General features: G+C 45.2%; 1 protein-coding gene across 6 annotated transcripts in view; it reads left to right on the plus strand.

Annotated features, from left to right (window-relative positions):
- The window catches only part of LOC143933949 (voltage-gated potassium channel KCNC1-like), a 222705-nt gene that overhangs the window by 99936 nt on the left and 101680 nt on the right, over nucleotides 1-21089 (plus strand). For all 6 annotated transcript variants that reach the window (XM_077457150.1, XM_077457146.1, XM_077457148.1 and 3 more), the window contains one exon: nucleotides 7899-8832. In XM_077457150.1, coding sequence (XP_077313276.1) covers nucleotides 7899-8832 — 934 coding nt within the window. The remainder of the gene's footprint in view (nucleotides 1-7898; nucleotides 8833-21089) is intronic.

Here is a 21089-nt window from a genome sequence, read left to right on the forward strand (position 1 = left end):
CAAACACTGGTACGCGGACAGGGTACAGTAGGTCACAGACATTCCATGATGCTTGCCTCTACAGGAAGATCATCTGTCACATGGTATTTTCCACCCTGCTTTGCATTGTTGGCTTTGACAGATGGGCTATTGTAAGCCAGGTTCCGAAAGATGACCTCTGTGATTTCTACCATGCTGCTGGCTCTTAATCTACCTCAGATCTATCATTGCACTTGGACAGCTTATATCTCATTGTGCGAGGCTTCGGGTGCCCCTCCACATTTTTTTCTCATGACTCAGATTTTGGCTTTTCTCCAACAGGGCATTGAGCATATCATCACAGGTCAGGTTTCTGCTCTTGCCGTCTTTTTCAACATCCTTTGTTGCCACCATGGGACCCGAACCTCATTCTTTTGGTCTTCCAGGAGCCTCCTTTGGAAACATAAAAGACATTACTGTGCTTATGCTCTCTCAGAAGGTTGCATTTTTTGGTCACAGTCACTTCTGTATGCTGTGTATCAGAGCTAGCAGCTTGTCTGTCTGTTGTCTGTGTCTACAGCCTGTGCACCCCAAGGAAGTTGTGCTGCACTCCTTGGACGTGGTCAGGGTGGTTCGTGTGTACCTGCTGCTGGAGGTCAGACTCTTTGTGATTACAGATGGTCCATGAACAGGCCTGGAGTTCTCCCCCACCATAATTTCTTGGTGGATTAACAGACTGTGGTTCAGGCTTAAGCCATTTGCAAATCAGGCTCCTCTCTTCCCCATTACAGCGCACTCTACCAGGGTGATTCATGCCTCTTGTGTGTTCCAACAGCAGGCGCCTGTGTCTCAAGTTTGCAAGGTGACCACTGGTCATTTGTGCAGATGCAGCCAGGTGCAGGCTACTGTAGCATGAATATAGCAGGCATTACCTTCATTACAGCAGGCTGCTCCTGTTTCCCTCTAGTGCTGCACTCAGATTATTTGCATCACACTTCTGAGCCAGGAAGCAAAGGACCATGGGATTTGTAGTCCTGTCTTTAGCCATTGCTGGATTGCTAAATCCCTTTTAGACTACATTTCCCAACAAGCCACCCACCAAGAAGGGGGATTATGGGAGAGTCTATAAAATACATTTTCCAGCAGGCCCAGGCTCTGCCAGGAGCCTGGGAGCCATCGTTGCCCCTGCCTCTGAGGGATCGCATCACTGTGCAACACCAGAGAACTCTTATCCTTGTGGATGAAAGATGAGGGACCGTGCCTAGGGTTTCCACACTGATCGTAAATCCACATCCATGCTACATCGATCCTTGCCTGTCAGGAGGTGAAGACTCTGTGTCACCGCCTTTGTGTCGACTGCCTTCAGGATTTGGTGAGTGGGCTAAAGCCCAAATCCTTTCTTGTCAGTAACATACAACATATGGACACTGCATGCAGACATCATAATCTGGAGTGCCAAGGAACTTGCCACATTTGCCATACCCACTGTTTTCCTGCTGACTGCTGAACCTTCTATTCTTACCCTACTTTGTTCTACACCTTTGAGCTCCAACGTGCCGATGAAGACTGTATTAACGCCTGACACTTGGACTACTTTTATCCCATCATCTGAGGGGAAGTGTAACTGGCCCCAAATTCTGCTTAATCTCTCCCAAGGGTTAGATTCCTTGCAGGCCAATCCCTTTCCTTAGTCATAGCCCACCACAATTGAGCTATCTGGGTCCATACAATTATTCAGTGTCTATGATTACCCTGCATATTCAAGTGTTAGTATTCATTACTGTCTGTTTGTTATTCTGTACATACCTGACTGCTGAGTGTTCAATTCAACCAGTCTTGGGTGCTGTCCCAGGGTCTGGCTGACTGACACTTTATTGCACCTCCTGTTTGTTTGTTTAATACAGAAAGTCTGCTGAATTCAGTTTACATTGTGTCTGTGGTTCATTTAAAAGGGTATACATAATGTTTGAATCTAGAGTGTCAGAAGGGCTGAGAAGTTCCTAGGGTTAGGGCAGCACAAGAGGACAAGTAACATCCAGTCGCCCTCATAGGGATAGCACTACACATACTTTTATTCAATTTTACAAGGTTGATCTTTTTGCATGTTTGGATGTGTCCTTGTCCAAAAGGTTTTTCAGGTGGCCATTTGATGTTCCTGGTTTCCCCTGTGAGATTTTGTGTCAGGTGGGCTGCCTGTTTTGTGTGTGGCTCCTGCTTTGTTTCCCATCCCTCTTTAAAGCACTGTTCTAGGATGCCCCTATTTTCAAGAATGAAGAGAAGCTGTGTCTGTCAAGGAATGTAAGAGAAAACAGGATTTTTTGTTATGCACATCAAATCCCTTTCTCTAAGTTCATTGACGGACACAGCACCTACTCCTACTTTGTTTTTTTTCTTGTACTGCTTTGTGACTTACTGGCTCGCCTAAAGCAGAGAGAGGGTATATATCAGCTAGGACTGCCCATAGGCGGTGCATTGTTTCTTTTTCTGCCTAGTGTCCTACTCCTGTAGATGATGCTATAACCCTATGGTCAGGAATGAAGAGAGGCTGCGTTTGCCAATGAACTCAGAGAAAGGGATTTCATGGTGAGTTACAGAAAAATCCTGTTTTCCCCCAGCTAGGGAGATTGCAGCTCTCAGATATGACATTGTCATGTCCAGCCTATGCTAGCAGTGGCCCATTTTGGCTACCCTAGTAACTAATGAGTGTTTTGGACTGTCAGAATTCTTTGCTGTCAACTGTTTCCTCTAATTGAAAAGAGTCAAGCAAGTATTACACTGTTCAGGCACCAATGGTGGGGTTGTGCAATGCACTGAGGCAGGTCCCAACTCCTGACCCATTTGAGGATGGGTAGGTGAATTCCTGCCTGTCATTCTCATGTCTGGCCACTATATTACACAACATTGTGTAACACTACTAAGCAGGAAGCATTGCCTGCATATATAATATGCACATGTGTCTGCCCTCATATACATGTAGTGCTACCCCTGTAGGAGTTGCTGGATAGGACGAGTTCTCTGATCGTTGCCACAACCACACAAGTACTCAACCTCTCTGACACTCAAGGTTAATTAAACACATAATGTGTAATAAAGCTGTCTTCACTGCAGGCTATACCAGAAACACAAAATTAATACTCTATCAGGAAACAGACATCAAGCAGATTGGTGAGGTAAATATCAATATATTAAAATACACTGCGATTGATAACAGTAAAAGCATAAAACAAATAATAGTAGTTGTACAGATCAGTGTACGGTAACACAAGTAATTAGAGGCAAATATATGACATTAGCATACACTGTAGCAAATCACTCTGAGTGCTACAGTGGACAGTTAAAAGATTACTTATTATTGCATTCAGGAGGCTATACTGCTAGAGTGTCTTAAGTGTGACACTGCTAGGCCTAGGATTATGGTGCGAGAATATCCATTAGATGAATAAAGGGTAGAAACTAGTGAAAAGTATTTTTATAAAGTTCTTCTGCCGGCTATAATTGGGGCACTTTAATGATGTTTGTGTACTTAACAACAGTCTAGATGGCCCAGGATACAGTGTAGGGGCAGTTCATGTTCGATGCAGGCACAGTATGGGCATGGTGTTGTTGTGAATTGACATTGTTCAGGTGCGGTATTACTGAAGTATGAGCACTATTTGTCCTAATGGCCTGCTCTGATTTATTCTCTGCTTAAAAGTATGATAAGGTGGGTGATCTGCTCTCTCACCAATCCTTGCAACAGAGATGCAATGTTTCTGCAGTAGAAGAGGCCCCTTTATGTTTGCGTGTAGATGGTTCAAGTGATTAAAGATGTGAGGGAGGAAGGATGAGATGATGCTCCATGTGGTCTCTCGCTCTCTCAGCTGCTGTCACCTTCCGGCCTAGAAATGGGGGGTTCACTTACTTGGCCTACTGGTGTTCTGTGGGCACATAAGCAGATGTGCTCACCATAAATGCCCTGTTGCCAAGAGAGTGAAGTCCTCCCCTCAGTCTCATTAAAGGTTATCCATCTCTGCCACTTCCTCTTCAAGTTGCTGTGCAAAACCATTACACAGAGCAGGTAAGTATAACATGTTTGTTATTTTTAACGAAAAAAACCTGAGACTTTAGTATCACTTTAATTGTTGCTATTCTTGCATGGTGACTTTGGGTGTTCTAAAAGGTGCCTAAAAATAAAACGTGTTATTTTTATTATTATTATTTGATCAGGCTGAAGTTAGAAGCTGATTGGCTACCATGCACAGCTGCACCACATTTTGCATTCTCCGGTTTTAGTAAATCAACCCCAATGTCTCTTCCTGCATGTTCTTGTAGTTCAGGACTTGGCTATATACATTTACACCCATATAGTATATAGGCACAATGAAATGTTCAACTACGCCCTTCAAAAGATGTTTTCAAAGTTGTGTTTTCTTTTGTTATCCTAATCTGACAATGCAGGTATAATGAAACAGAATACATTACCTTCTTTATTCAAGTTGTCCTTGTATGCTAAAGCCAGCTCCACAAAAGCCCTATAATCAGAAACACAATGTAGCTTGCTATTTATTCATGTTTTGACTTGATTATGTCAGTTTTCCAGTGCTTAAATTCGGAAGATACAATAAAATGGTATTCAGCCTTCCATTGACTTGAATTGTAGTGGCGAAAAAGCATAGATGTGCACTTGAAATACTATTTTGGGTTCCAGCACTTATAATTTGATGCTATTAAACTGTCCTCTCTTTTCTTTGAAGAAGAAACTAAAATAGATGCAATCCCTAAAACACATTGTACTGGTAATGTCTAGTCCTATAGATCAGTTCATTACACAAGTGTCTCCAGTATCATTTACCGACATACGATGCTGGCCCTTAGTTTCCAGGGGGGTGATCACACATGCAATTTATAAAACAAAAAGTAATTGAAAATATTCTTACATAGATGTGCATTTCTTTGTTAAACTGCCTAATGATTTCTCATAATAGATATGAGAATGCCATCTGATCCAAACAAACCAGCCAGATTGGGCAATTTGAGATACAAAAGAAAATCCTACAAGGGCACTCTCAGCTTCACCCACTCTTCTTCTTTTAATCTGCAGCAAAAAAAACAGCATATTTTAAAGCAACTAAAACCCATCTGACTAACAATCATTTCACTTGCTTTCTGCAAAATTTCTCAAGGCATCCGATTTCCTTAAGAAAGCTTCAATTTAAAGGGGCAGGAACTATGCAGGCACCATCAAATGGGAGGTTTATAAGTCACAGCTTCAAGGAAACCATAGCAAGCTTTGTAGGAACCCTGGTTGATGATAGTTCTGTTAAAGGGTAAGTATACATTTGAACAAAATTCCTGACCCCTAATAACCCACTGTTTTGCATTCAGTTACGCCCTCCACAACCACATAACGGCCATGATATTCTTACTGCTGTCTGAACCTGTGCAGTAGCTCCCCATAGAATTCTATCGGGCTGTCACCAAAACCTCAGTTGAGAGAACTACATAAAAAAGGAAGGGGGGGGGGGGGAGAGGGAGCAGAGAAATCAGCAGTGTGTATCAGGATATAAGGAGCTAAAGAGAGATTTAGCATTTACCAAAACTGAGAAAACAGTTTCAGATGTAACTTTAAAGAGGACCTACAACATTTCATTCTTATATATCTGATATATTATTCTTTAAATAGATTAGAGAGTTTCATTGGAAACAAGAAATTTCCTGATACACACCACTAAAAGTTGCAATTTAATAGCTGGCTAGCCTTTAACAGAAACAGGCTAGGTTAGGTTAGGCTAGGTTCACACTAGTGCGAATTGAATTTGGATTTCCCCGTATCCAATTTGCATGTCAGGAGATTTTGACCAACTCTCCATGGAGCCCATTCACACATCTCCAGAGTGGCGCCGGAGTGAATTGCACAAGAGTCCTGTGCTTCTTCTGGTCCGTTTTAGGTCGAAATTCAGCCAAAAATTTGTACTGAAATCGGACCTGAAACGGTGAACAGTGATGCACCAGACTTCTGCTGTAAGCCACTCCGCGCGGCAGTGTGAACCCAGCTTTAGTCTAATTTTCATTTGAGAAAGTGGTGTACCAAGTCCATTTTAGGATCCAACCCTACAACCCTCTCCCTACTTTAAACCTTAAAGTGATAGCAAAGAATATACATAGATATATAGATATATATATCTATATATATATATATATATATATATATATATATATATATATATATATATATATATATTATTTTTTTTCCCCCTCCTTGCATTTATGCAATGATTTTGCACAGAGCATTCCCTTACCTCCTTCGGCCCCCCGCTGCTGCCTGTGTCTCCTGTGCAAGTAGAGAAGTGGTGCTGCAGCCGGGACAGTGCTGGAGCGGTGAGAAGGATCAGGTATGTGTTCAGCAACAAGGGGGCTAGGACAGGTAGTGGAGCATTTTTTATCTTAATAGATAGAATACATTAAGGTAAAAACAAATTTTTGAGATTTGTAGCAATTTTTAGGGAATGATTTAAAACTGATTTTTATTTTGTTGTCTGTGTACCATTGGGAAAGTATATTGGGAAAATTACCAATCTTTCGTTTTCCTGGTGACTGTTGTCATAAGTTCAGGAAGTCATGGCAAATCCACAATTTTCAGTTGTCACTGGAACAGGAAGTGAGAGGAAATTTTCCAATGGGGGACATCAGTTCCAGAGGGAAATCTTTTCATTTATTGAGATTTCACCTCACTTTCTAGTGGGTTTCCAAGATAGAAAATGAGGATAAATATTCCAAACAGGACACAGACAACAATAAAAAACTGGCAGAGTATTTAACCGTTCCATACTTTATCCAAAGTTAAAAAAAAGTGGATATGGTTATAAATACAGTTTAATGCGAACCTGAGATACAACATAAAACAAAACAAAAAACTAACTACCATCTGACTGACTTTCCCCCTACATCTTCCTAAGACTTACTATTTGCCAATCTCTGTGATGGTTGGCTCCAGGGGTGATAGGGATGGGACAAGATTCTGGATTCCTAATGACAAGCTAGAAAGGCCTGGGATCTAGGGGTCCTAAGGCTCTGAAGAGCAAAATTAACCTGATATGCAAGTGCCGGAAGGGGCATGCTAAGTTGTGTCAGTGCTTACTTGCTTTAAAATGGATATAGCAAGCAAGATCCTCTTAATAAATCAGGGATGCCCTCTCAAATAATAAATAATGGCATTAAAGAAAAATCACTTGGTTTATGCCCGAACTTTCTACTGCAGCACGGTGCAGGGGCATCTTCTTGTGAGAGTTGGGATATCCGGCTTTCCCCAGGATATTTTGGAAGGATTGTGACATCACCCTTGCTTAGACACTGCGGCTGACAGACAGTAGTAAGGTAAGTATATTTATTTACTTACTTTCTCTTTGTTTTATCTTTTTTTTCTTTTGATTTTAAGTTAATGCCACAATTATTTATGAGGAAGGAAGGAGGCCCCGATGAATTAAGTGGATCATGCTTTTTAGACATAACCAAGAACTTGTCATTGTTATCATTATACCTGTCCCTAAATGGGCAATACTCTTCCCCTCAAGAGAGTCAGCATCCAGTCAGGACATTGTCCTCTCCAAAATGACACTGGAACCCAAAAAGGCAGACACAATAGGCCTGCTAGTTTAATGTGCTCCTTCCAGTTCCTGCTAGAGTTAGTTGACACTAGAATGAGTATTCTCCCACAAGACTGTCTTCTACATAAATCCTGCAGTGACTCATATCATATATCATATCATACTGTATATCATATCATAATGTATCATATAATGCAATACAATATAACATAATATAACATGAATAATATAGTATAGTAGGAATACTGGACACAGCGTTAGAGGTAATTAATTTGTTTTTGTATTTTGTACCTTTGTGTATGTTGACATTGAGTCTGTGTCGCTTGTATAACTGTATTCTCTGTGTTTGTTTGGCAGTATATCGCCTTTGCTTCCCTGTTCTTCATTCTCATCTCCATCACAACGTTTTGCCTTGAGACCCACGAGGCATTCAATGAGATCATCAACAAGACTGAGACCACCACACAAAACAACGTCACCAAGACGGAGATTATACTAGAAGTGGAGACTGAACCTTTTCTCACATATGTAGAAGGCATGTGCGTGATATGGTTCACGTTTGAGTTTCTGATGCGTGTTTTATTCTGCCCTGATAAAATGGAATTCATTAAGAGCAGCTTGAATATTATAGACTTTGTGGCCATCTTACCTTTCTACCTGGAGGTCGGCTTGAGTGGCCTGTCTTCCAAAGCAGCCAAGGATGTCCTCGGTTTTCTTCGAGTTGTCCGATTTGTCAGGATCCTGAGAATCTTTAAGCTCACTCGTCATTTTGTTGGGCTCCGAGTCCTTGGCCACACTCTACGAGCCAGTACAAATGAGTTTCTTCTCCTTATTATATTCTTGGCACTTGGGGTTTTAATTTTTGCCACCATGATATACTATGCGGAAAGGATCGGGGCAGAGCCAGGTGACCTTACTGGCAGTGCACACACCAACTTTAAAAACATCCCCATAGGGTTTTGGTGGGCTGTGGTAACAATGACAACTTTGGGGTATGGGGACATGTATCCAGTGACCTGGTCAGGCATGTTGGTGGGTGCCCTATGTGCGTTGGCAGGTGTGCTAACAATTGCTATGCCAGTCCCTGTCATTGTCAACAATTTTGGAATGTACTACTCCCTAGCTATGGCTAAGCAGAAGCTACCAAAGAAAAAGAACAAACATATTCCACGGGCACCTCAACCTGGATCACCTAATTACTGTAAACCAGACATGCAATCTCCTCATAGAAGTGCTCAAGGAGATGCCTGTCCCCTAGCTCAGGAGGAAATCATTGAGATCAACAGAGCAGGTAAGATTGTATGAATGAATAAATGAAGAAAAGCAGTAAAAAAGCTGCATCTTGAACAGATGTGTACTATTGTGCAAAATATCATGGCAAGTCATGATTCCAAAAGCTGATATTTCATATCTGGTTGGGCTGTATAACCCATAGTTGTTTTCTTTCTCTGAAAAGTTAAGATATTCCTGCTGTACAGCCACTTCCATGATCATCATTAAGCCAGGAAAGATAATTTGGTTATTGCTTCCTTTTATGTAATGTAGGATACAAGGAAAGCACGGTAGTGAGAATGTCACACCATCATAATGACAGTTCTGGAGGTGATAGCAGTGAAATTAGAGATCTTACTGCCTGAATTATTAAGCTGAACTCCAGGCAAACTACTAAATACACAACTGAAATACATACAGTATATGAAGGTTGTCTTGCAAGCCAAAGGATTTGTATTTCCGTTCATCATGTCCTGAGATTTACACAATCCTGCCAGAGAGCACAGACAGGCTTGTGACCTAACTTTTCTCTGGGAGCAGTTCGGAGGCAGTAAGAAATGCGGCTCAACCACATGTTTTACAGACCTCTACCCCCGCACCCAACCGTAAGTGTAAATGAGCCATAACTTTTGTTATACATTTGTGTCTAGAGCTCATCTTTAGTACTTGTCCTTACATCAGACTTACTAAATTGCTATCAGGTCTGAAATACAAGAACCTAAGGTAGTCTGAACCTATCTTTAGCTCTCCACCTAAATTGCAGAGGAGCCCTGGGATTTGGAGCACTCAGTTAGAAAACTTCAGTTCAGAAAGTTGAGCTGTGGAACATCCACTGCTGCCTCCCCCACTTTACTGGATGCTTAAAATAGCAGGTTAATGGTGTTGGAACCTTAAAATAATCATCAGTAACATTTTAGTTTATCCAAGTTGTGTTACTAATGACCCTGGGTGATATGCAGACTGCTTCTGAGAACTGAGGAACTACATCAAAAACCTCAGGATGTAAAGAAGATATGTGGTTGTCACCCAAACTAGCTGCTGAATAGTTTCAAGTTTTTTGGCAACATACAATAATTTGAACATAAATCACTGCCCTAGGCCACACAAACCAACTTCATGTTTTCACAAGCCCTGAGAGGCGTGGGGGTGGTGGAAAAAAAAACCCTGCTGTTGACTTCACTATCAGTCCCCTGACATGAAATGGATGGCCACATTACCTCTTGCGGCATTGCCATTATGGAGGTGTATCACCTCAGTACTGGACTTTCCTTGGATGTATATGGCTGCAGGAATCTGCCCAGCACAATCTTCACTTTAACAGGTTTAATGTTGATAGTAATAAACAAGGAGCGCTACAGTGGACGTGCCAGCGGTGGAGCCCCGGGCCCCCTTGGATCAGGTGCCTGATCACAGTTGAGACCTCTATTGCTCTGGCACTGCTTAAGGCAACCTATACATTTCCCTCAAAGGTACACTCTAGGCCAGGGGTGTCCAACATGTGTCCCAAGTCAGCTATGAATGCGGCCCAGCACAAAATTGTAAACTTACTTAGAAATGTTCATTTTTGGGGGATTTTTTTGGGAAAAATGCGTTTACACTTAGTGAACACATGCAGCCAAAGAAAAATTTCACAGTGTCTCTTTACTGGACTTTTAAAAGTTTTATCATCCTGAAGAAAAATGTCTCACTCTTCACAATCACTCCTTATTCATGTCATCGGCCCCCTTATTTGTGAGCAACTATTTTCAAGGATGAAGCACAAGAAGGGCAAAATTAGAACCAAAATATCTCAGGAGCGCCTTGAGCATTCATTGAGAGTTTCTACTACATCCATCAAACCAGATATTAATGCGTTCATTTATCAAAAACCTGTCAAATATTGCACTGGTTTTATGTTGCCCTCCTTTTATAGTAAAAAATATTACAAAAAAATTAAGTTTTATTACTCAGATATGTCCATTATATATATCAGTGAATATTAACTTGTGATCTGCCTGACTTTTTCTGCTCACCAGCTGTCCTTATTTTTAGTGGATTTTATTTGTGGCCCAAGACAATTCCTCTTCTTCTATTGTGGCCCAGGAAGTTTAAAAGGTTGAACATCCCTTCTCTAAGTTTAACATGCATTGCATTTATCTTGATAGAGAGGATGCAGCCTTTTAACTGGTGACTGAAGCAACCCTGATTTTCTTAATGACCCTGAATTCCAGCCTGCAAAATGAAGGTTGATTTTTTCTGCCTTCAGGCACTGTCCTTTATACTTCTAATGCCACGTACACACGATCAGAATTCTCATCAGAAAAAGCTCTGATGGGTTTTTTTTTCCCGCTCAAGCTGTCTTGCCTACACACGGTCACACTAAATTCTGATCGTTTAGGAACACTGTGACGTACAACACATACAACAGGACTAGAAAAAGGAAGTTCAATAGCCAGTAGCCAATAGCTTCCATCTTGTAGTTGAATCTGATAATGCGTGATTTTTGGCGTATCGGAATTGCATACACACGATCGGAATTTTCGTCGGGAAAATTGAGAACATGCTATCAATTTTTGGCTGGCGGAAATTCGGACAGCTAAATTCCGATGGAGCATACACATGGTCACATTTTCCGATGAAAAGCTCCCATCTGTCTTTTTCTGTCTGGAATTCCGATCATGTGTATGCGTCATTAGAAGGATATATATTGCCTAAAGTTACTCTCTAGGTGATATGAATATTTATCTATCTATCTATCTATCTATCTATCTATCTATCTATCTATCTATCTATCTATCTATTTATCTAAACAATACGTGCACCTTAAGGGTCCATTCACATGGGCGATTGGCACACTGTGCGATTTCCCATGACAAGAATTTGCGGGTTCCTGCCCCTGGAATGAGAGGTGCATGTGTGCAAATAGCTGCGGCCGCTGAAAACTGATACAAATCAATGTCTACGACCAGCCACAATCACCACAGGTAATTTCTGGCAATGAGAACAGTCACAAATTGTTGTTGTCACCCTGTCATTGCACTGGATTACCTGAGCAGCAGCAGCTCTTCATACTCCCCTGTCATTCCAGACGTAGGAATTTTTTGAATATTTTGGCACTTTGAATGCTTTTGTTTACTGTTAAGTTCATGTTAGTAGCTTCCTTTATCTTTATTAAATAGCATTTAAAGCATATCATGCTATGAAGAGGCTCTATTTGTTTTATTGAGAAGTAAACCTTGTGGATCTGGGTGCTCTTGTGGGATGGTGTGGCTTTAGAATTTGGAAAGAACCATATTTGACGAGATATCAGAGGAAGGGGACCGTCCTGGGAGCTGCCTTAAGGATCACATATGTGCATGTTTGACCATCTGTAATAGGGGGTCAACTACTTTGGGTAAGAGGCTGTGTGTGTCAGTGGTGAAGGTGGCAGTCTCCAATCTGGAACTATGTTCCTGTTCACCTTGTTAAACTGCATACTCTCTTAATGGCCAAATAACTCTATATGTGCTATGTATGATCTATAATACATTAGATTTTGTTTACCATGTCAAGTTGTCACTTCTCTCAGGGGAAAAATACTTGATTTACATTGTAAATTTTTTATGAAAAGCGCTTCTTTTTAAGTTTTATATAGAAGCAGGAATGTGCAGATCTACTGGAAATTGCATGGTGTGCTAATCACCCAAGTGAATGGACCCTTATAACAAGATCTCAGATGCTCCCCTGCAGCAAATTTGTAATAGTAATCACATACATTGAAATGTTTTTTTCCACTGCCTGTCTACAGTCTTCTTCACTATTCTAGCTCTTCCAGTGGTACTTGCAATCCGGTAGATGCTGGTTCAAGCTTGCCATTCTGGGATCTGATTTTGACCAACCGCTGAATCAGTCAAAATTAATTCTGTGGATGGCCCTGTCAGCACCATCCAGCTTGACAAAAGTCGATTTTTAAATTAGAAAAAGTAAAGCAGCTCCTTCTTGGACAGAGTCGTGTACTTTGGCACGGATAGACTTCTAAGGGAGGGCCTTAAAAAATGTGAATTTTATTGCTTAGTTACTAGTTTTCCATTGGGAAAAAGAAAATCAGAAATGCACGCAAAAACACACAAATACACCTGAACAAACACTAAAGAGAAACACCCATAAAACAACCACAGATGCTCAGCTCAAGTGTGAATGGGGCCCTAAAGTACTGTATAACTAAAGGAAAAACTGTTTTGTAGAGTGAAGAGGGATTAGAACTAGTGATGGACGAACTTCCGACGGGACGTTTCGCGAACGCGAAACGCGAACGGACACAAACGTTCGCGAAAACGACCGTTCGCCGCGGGCTCCATTGACTTCAATGGGAGGCGAATTTCGCAAACCTTTAGGTCGAATTTGCGGCCACGGGGTAATTATTAGGGGGTAGCACGTAGTCCCACCACCTGGACAATAGCATAATACATGTATGAGGTGAATTTGGGATCGATAACTACAAGCATTTTTTTTTTATTTGGGAAATTGTTCTGACAATTCAGGACTATGGAGCTAATGAAGGCAATGGAGGAGAGGGAAGGTCAGGGACCAGGGTAGGCAAACAAGAGGGTGCAGGAGATACAGAGCACTGACAGCAGCACCGTAATACAGAGCACTGACATCAGCACCGTGACATACAGCGCTGACAGCAGCTCCGTGACATACAGCGCTGACAGCAGCTCCGTGACATACAGCGCTGACAGCAGCTCCGTGACATACAGCGCTGACAGCAGCTCCGTGACATACAGCGCTGACAGCAGCTCCGTGACATACAGCGCTGACAGCAGCACCGTGACATACAGCGCTGACAGCAGCTCCGTGACATACAGCGCTGACAGCAGCTCCGTGACATACAGCGCTGACAGCAGCTCCGTGACATACAGCACTGACAGCAGCTCCGTGACATACAGCGCTGACAGCAGCTCCGTGACATACAGCGCTGACAGCAGCACCGTGACATACAGCGCTGACAGCAGCTCCGTGACATACAGCGCTGACAGCAGCTCCGTGACATACAGCGCTGACAGCAGCTCCGTGACATACAGCGCTGACAGCAGCTCCGTGACATACAGCGCTGACAGCAGCTCCGTGACATACAGCGCTGACAGCAGCTCCGTGACATACAGCGCTGACAGCAGCTCCGTGACATACAGCGCTGACAGCAGCTCCGTGACATACAGCGCTGACAGCAGCTCCGTGACATACAGCGCTGACAGCAGCTCCGTGACATACAGCGCTGACAGCAGCACCGTAAGCAGCCCCAGGAGGAAGTCAGCACAGCACAGGGATGGTGTGATCCCCTCATAATAAGAACCCCCAGGAGGAAGTCAGCACAGCACAGGGATGGTGGGAGCCCCTCATAATAAGAACACCCAGGAGGAAGTCAGCACAGCACAGGGATGGTGGGAACCCCTCATAATAAGCAGCCCCAGTAGAAATATGACACCGCTCAACCTCTTCAAAGAGGAGGGTAGGGGCATATAGTACGGTGTGCTTTTTTGGGTCAGGGAAGTGAGCCAAATGAATTAAGAAGGTCTGTGTGCTTGATTCCAAAAATTGTTTATAGACATATACATGGTCTACTGATCACATGTGTTGAATTCCTCCGAGATCCATGCCTCATTCATTTTTAGAAATGTGAGGTAGTTAACACTGTGGTGAGCTAGGCGAGTACGCTTATCGGTCACAATCCCCCCTGCTGCGCTGAACGTCCTTTCGGACAGGACACTGGATGAGGGGCAAGCCAACAGTTCGATTGCAAATTGGGCAAGCTCTGGCCAGAGGTCAAGCCTGCCCACCCAGTAGTCTAGGGGTTCATCACTCCTCAGAGCGTCCACATCGGCCGTTAACCCAATGTAGTCGGACACCTGACGGTCTAGGCGTTCCCTGATGCTGGATCCGGATGACACCTGTCGATGGGTCGGCTGAAAGAATGACCTCATATCCGAAGTCACCAACACATCTTCAAACCGGCCTCTTCTTGCAGGCGCTGTTGGATTGGTACCCGCAAATCCTTCTCTGGGAGTGGGAATTGCTCCTCTGCCAGCGCACGCAAAAGCAGAATGCAGCATTTCTCGAAGCAAGGCCTGGAAGTGCTGCATTCTGACAGCCCTCTGCGACGGCGGTAACATTTCCGCCATTTTGTGTTTGTACCGGGGGTCTAAGTACGTTGCCACCCAGTACTGGTCCTTGACCCTCATGCTTTTTATACGGGGGTCCCTATTAAAACACTGGAGCATGAAGGCCCCCATTTGCACTAAAGTGGAAGCGGTGTGGTGGCCTGGCTCCTGCTCATCATCCAGGATAATGTCGTCCTCTTCATTCTCCTCTCCCCATCCTCGCACAACAGGGATCCCAGAAAGGTTTAAAGCATGCTCTTCTTGCTCCTGCTCATCCGCCCCGGCACCATCCTCCTCTGACTCCTCATCAGACTCCTGTTGTTGACTTGTCTCAGATAGAGTAGCCCCCCCTGGGAATTCATCCAGCATTGCGACTTCCTCATCTTCCCGCTCCTGCTCCTCCACAGCCTGATCAATGACACGACGCAATGCACGCTCCAGAAAGAAGGCATAAGGTACCATGTCACTGATGGCGCCATGGCTGCGACTGACCAGTTTGGTGATCTCCTCAAATGGCCGCAGAAGTCTGCATGTGTCGCGCATGAGCAGCCACTGGCGCGGTGAAAAAAAACCCAGCTCCCCAGAACCGTTTCTTTCGCAGAGTTCATACAGGTAGACGTTAACTGCACGTTTCTGCTGGAGCAGCCTATCAAGCATATAGAAGGTTGAGTTCCATCGCGTCGGGCAATCGCAAATAAGACGTCTGACCGGCAGATGGTGTCGCCGCTGAATGTCAGCAAGGCGAGCCATGGCCGTGTAAGATCTTCTGAAATGGGCCGAGATTTTCCTTGCCTGCCGCAAGATGTCCTGGACCCCAGGGTATTTGACAAGGAATCGCTGCACGACCAAGTTTAAGACGTGTGCCATGCACGGCACGTGCGTGATTTTGCCCTGTTTCAATGCGCTAAGCAGATTGGCACCGTTGTCACACACCACTTTACCAACTGTCAAATTGAGCGGTGTTAGCCACTCATCTGCCTGTGAACGCAAAGCTGAAAGGAGTGCCGGGCCAGTGTGGCTCTTTGCTTCCAGGCACAACAGACGCAGCACGGCATGGCAACGTCTCACCTGGCATGTGGAATAGGTTCTGGGGAGCTTGGGCGGTGCAGTGGAAGAGACGCTAGCAGCGGAAAAGGAGGAGGCAGCTGAGGAGGAGAGGGAGGAGGATGGAGTAGGAGGAGGAGAAGAAGAGTCAGGCCTGCATGCAATCCGTGGCGGTAAAACCAAATCTACACGGGTGCCACGGGTTACATGCTTGACGGCCGTCAGAAGGTTCACCCAGTGGGCAGTAAAACTGATATACCTTCCCTGCCCGTGTTTGCTAGACCACGTGTCTGTGGTCAGATGTATCTTGGCACCGACACTGTGTGCCAGAGATACATTCACTTGCCGCTGAACATGGCCATATAGCTCTGGGATGCCCTTCTCTGAGAAATACTTCCTTCCTGGGACCTTCCATTGTGGTGTTCCAATGGCCACAAATTTGCGAAAGGCCTCCGAGTCCACCAGTTTATATGGCAGTAGTTGGCGGGCTATGAGTTCTGACAAGCCAGCCGCCAACCGTTGGGCAAGAGGGTTATCCGGCGTCATCATTTTTTTACGCTCAAACATTAGGCCCACGGAAGCCTGCCTTTTTGCAGAAAAATGTGAGCTTGGCGTGATGGAAGGTGGAGTGGAGGACAATTGTGAGGAGAGAGGAGAAGGAGAAGTAGAAGACGAGGCTGGACGGTGAGAGCCTGCAGTGTGGCTTTGTGTGTTCCGTTGCTCCCACTGGGCTCGGTGATGGCTGCTCATGTGCCTTCTTAAGGCGGTCGTCCCTAGGTGAGTATTGGGCTTACCGCGACTAACGCGTTGACTGCAAAGATTGCAGATGGCAACGCTATTGTCAGCAGCGGACACGTTAAAAAAAGCCCACACTGCGGAGCCATGTGCCGGTGTCCTGGGAGCGCCAGATGTGACCGTACATGGTCGATGACTCGCTCCTGATACATTTGCAGTCTGCTTTGTCCCTGCTGTGCAATGTAAGTCATTGCTGCTTCTCCTCCCTATCTGCTGGTCCATATCTCCCTCTGAACTCCCCTCCTCTTCCTCTCTTGTGGGCACCCACGTGACATCACTAGACACGTCATCATCAACGTCACCTTCCCCACCGCTATAAGTAGAGATCTCGGAGTAGGCAGCAACACCGGGGACCAACCTCCTCCTTGGGCTGATCTGGGTACTGGCGTCAGACTGCTGAGTAGCGCTTGTTGCTACCTCCTCTTCCTGATCCAATACCAAGAGTGGCTGCGCATCAGAAATGTCCTCTTGATATGGATCGGAAAATAATTCCAGTGACTCAAGCGGAAGGTATGTGGTGGTGGTGGTGGTGGTCGTGTTGTTGGTGGTAGTGTCTTTGGGGGTGCACATAGCAGAGAGTGAAGAAGAGGGTGCAGATCGAGAGGATGAGGAGGGTGCAGAAGAGTAAGGCTGAGCGAGCCACTCAACCAAGTCTGGTGCATCCTTTAAAGTAATTGAACGCACCTTCTGCAACTTCCCACTTTGGCTCAAGCCTGTTGCTCCTGCCCTACCCCTACCACCCCTGCGGAAGGGCCTGCCTCTTCCTCTGCATGTCATTTTTTAAATGACCCTGTGACAAAACTCTTAGTCCCTATACCGCTGAAGGACTGCTGCAGTATAGGTGAGCGGTCAGCAGTGGTGCACGTCAACCCTATCTATTGTGGACCTATAGCGGTCCTTACAGAACAGCAGACTGTACCGCACTCAAGCCTATGTACCGTAGCACCCTATACCAAGTTACCAGTCCTTATAAGAACTTTTGTGGACCAAGCAGGTTGTGTATTAGTGTTTAGCAGACTGTACGTCAGTCCCTATACCGCTGAAGGACTGCTGCAGTATAGGGCAGCGGTCAGCAGTGGTGCACGTCAACCCTATCTATTGTGGACCGATAGCGGTCCTTACAGAACAGCAGACTGTACCGCACTCAAGCCTATGTACCGTAGCACCCTATACCAAGTTACCAGTCCTTATAAGAACTTTTGTGGACCAAGCAGGTTGTGTATTAGTGTTTAGCAGACTGTACGTCAGTCCCTATACCGCTGAAGGACTGCTGCAGTATAGGGCAGCGGTCAGCAGTGGTGCACGTCAACCCTATCTATTGTGGACCGATAGCGGTCCTTACAGAACAGCAGACTGTACCGCACTCAAGCCTATGTACCGTAGCACCCTATACCAAGTTACCAGTCCTTATAAGAACTTTTGTGGAACAAGCAGGTTGTGTGTTAGTGATTAGCAGACTGTACGTCAGTCCCTATACCGCTGAAGGACTGCTGCAGTATAGGGCAGCGGTCAGCAGTGGTGCACGTCAACCCTATCTATTGTGGACCGATAGCGGTCCTTACAGAACAGCAGACTGTACCGCACTCAAGCCTATGTACCGTAGCACCCTATACCAAGTTACCAGTCCTTATAAGAACTTTTGTGGACCAAGCAGGTTGTGTATTAGTGTTTAGCAGACTGTACGTCAGTCCCTATACCGCTGAAGGACTGCTGCAGTATAGGGCAGCGGTCAGCAGTGGTGCACGTCAACCCTATCTATTGTGGACCGATAGCGGTCCTTACAGAACAGCAGACTGTACCGCACTCAAGCCTATGTACCGTAGCACCCTATACCAAGTTACCAGTCCTTATAAGAACTTTTGTGGACCAAGCAGGTTGTGTGTTAGTGTTTAGCAGACTGTACGTCAGTCCCTATACCGCTGAAGGACTGCTGCAGTATAGGGCAGCGGTCAGCAGTGGTGCACGTCAACCCTATCTATTGTGGACCGATAGCGGTCCTTACAGAACAGCAGACTGTACCGCACTCAAGCCTATGTACCGTAGCACCCTATACCAAGTTACCAGTCCTTATAAGAACTTTTGTGGAACAAGCAGGTTGTGTGTTAGTGATTAGCAGACTGTACGTCAGTCCCTATACCGCTGAAGGACTGCTGCAGTATAGGGCAGCGGTCAGCAGTGGTGCACGTCAACCCTATCTATTGTGGACCGATAGCGGTCCTTACAGAACAGCAGACTGTACCGCACTCAAGCCTATGTACCGTAGCACCCTATACCAAGTTACCAGTCCTTATAAGAACTTTTGTGGACCAAGCAGGTTGTGTATTAGTGTTTAGCAGACTGTACGTCAGTCCCTATACCGCTGAAGGACTGCTGCAGTATAGGGCAGCGGTCAGCAGTGGTGCACGTCAACCCTATCTATTGTGGACCGATAGCGGTCCTTACAGAACAGCAGACTGTACCGCACTCAAGCCTATGTACCGTAGCACCCTATACCAAGTTACCAGTCCTTATAAGAACTTTTGTGGACCAAGCAGGTTGTGTATTAGTGTTTAGCAGACTGTACGTCAGTCCCTATACCGCTGAAGGACTGCTGCAGTATAGGGCAGCGGTCAGCAGTGGTGCACGTCAACCCTATCTATTGTGGACCGATAGCGGTCCTTACAGAACAGCAGACTGTACCGCACTCAAGCCTATGTACCGTAGCACCCTATACCAAGTTACCAGTCCTTATAAGAACTTTTGTGGAACAAGCAGGTTGTGTGTTAGTGATTAGCAGACTGTACGTCAGTCCCTATACCGCTGAAGGACTGCTGCAGTATAGGGCAGCGGTCAGCAGTGGTGCACGTCAACCCTATCTATTGTGGACCGATAGCGGTCCTTACAGAACAGCAGACTGTACCGCACTCAAGCCTATGTACCGTAGCACCCTATACCAAGTTACCAGTCCTTATAAGAACTTTTGTGGACCAAGCAGGTTGTGTATTAGTGTTTAGCAGACTGTACGTCAGTCCCTATACCGCTGAAGGACTGCTGCAGTATAGGGCAGCGGTCAGCAGTGGTGCACGTCAACCCTATCTATTGTGGACCGATAGCGGTCCTTACAGAACAGCAGACTGTACCGCACTCAAGCCTATGTACCGTAGCACCCTATACCAAGTTACCAGTCCTTATAAGAACTTTTGTGGACCAAGCAGGTTGTGTATTAGTGTTTAGCAGACTGTACGTCAGTCCCTATACCGCTGAAGGACTGCTGCAGTATAGGGCAGCGGTCAGCAGTGGTGCACGTCAACCCTATCTATTGTGGACCGATAGCGGTCCTTACAGAACAGCAGACTGTACCGCACTCAAGCCTATGTACCGTAGCACCCTATACCAAGTTACCAGTCCTTATAAGAACTTTTGTGGAACAAGCAGGTTGTGTGTTAGTGATTAGCAGACTGTACGTCAGTCCCTATACCGCTGAAGGACTGCTGCAGTATAGGGCAGCGGTCAGCAGTGGTGCACGTCAACCCTATCTATTGTGGACCGATAGCGGTCCTTACAGAACAGCAGACTGTACCGCACTCAAGCCTATGTACCGTAGCACCCTATACCAAGTTACCAGTCCTTATAAGAACTTTTGTGGACCAAGCAGGTTGTGTATTAGTGTTTAGCAGACTGTACGTCAGTCCCTATACCGCTGAAGGACTGCTGCAGTATAGGGCAGCGGTCAGCAGTGGTGCACGTCAACCCTATCTATTGTGGACCGATAGCGGTCCTTACAGAACAGCAGACTGTACCGCACTCAAGCCTATGTACCGTAGCACCCTATACCAAGTTACCAGTCCTTATAAGAACTTTTGTGGACCAAGCAGGTTGTGTATTAGTGTTTAGCAGACTGTACGTCAGTCCCTATACCGCTGAAGGACTGCTGCAGTATAGGGCAGCGGTCAGCAGTGGTGCACGTCAACCCTATCTATTGTGGACCGATAGCGGTCCTTACAGAACAGCAGACTGTACCGCACTCAAGCCTATGTACCGTAGCACCCTATACCAAGTTACCAGTCCTTATAAGAACTTTTGTGGAACAAGCAGGTTGTGTGTTAGTGATTAGCAGACTGTACGTCAGTCCCTATACCGCTGAAGGACTGCTGCAGTATAGGGCAGCGGTCAGCAGTGGTGCACGTCAACCCTATCTATTGTGGACCGATAGCGGTCCTTACAGAACAGCAGACTGTACCGCACTCAAGCCTATGTACCGTAGCACCCTATACCAAGTTACCAGTCCTTATAAGAACTTTTGTGGACCAAGCAGGTTGTGTATTAGTGTTTAGCAGACTGT

This window comes from Lithobates pipiens, unplaced genomic scaffold (assembly GCF_037356315.1).
Source record: "Lithobates pipiens isolate NorthernLeopardFrog02 unplaced genomic scaffold, aLitPip1_a1.2 Scaffold_27, whole genome shotgun sequence".
NCBI lineage: Eukaryota > Metazoa > Chordata > Amphibia > Anura > Ranidae > Lithobates > Lithobates pipiens.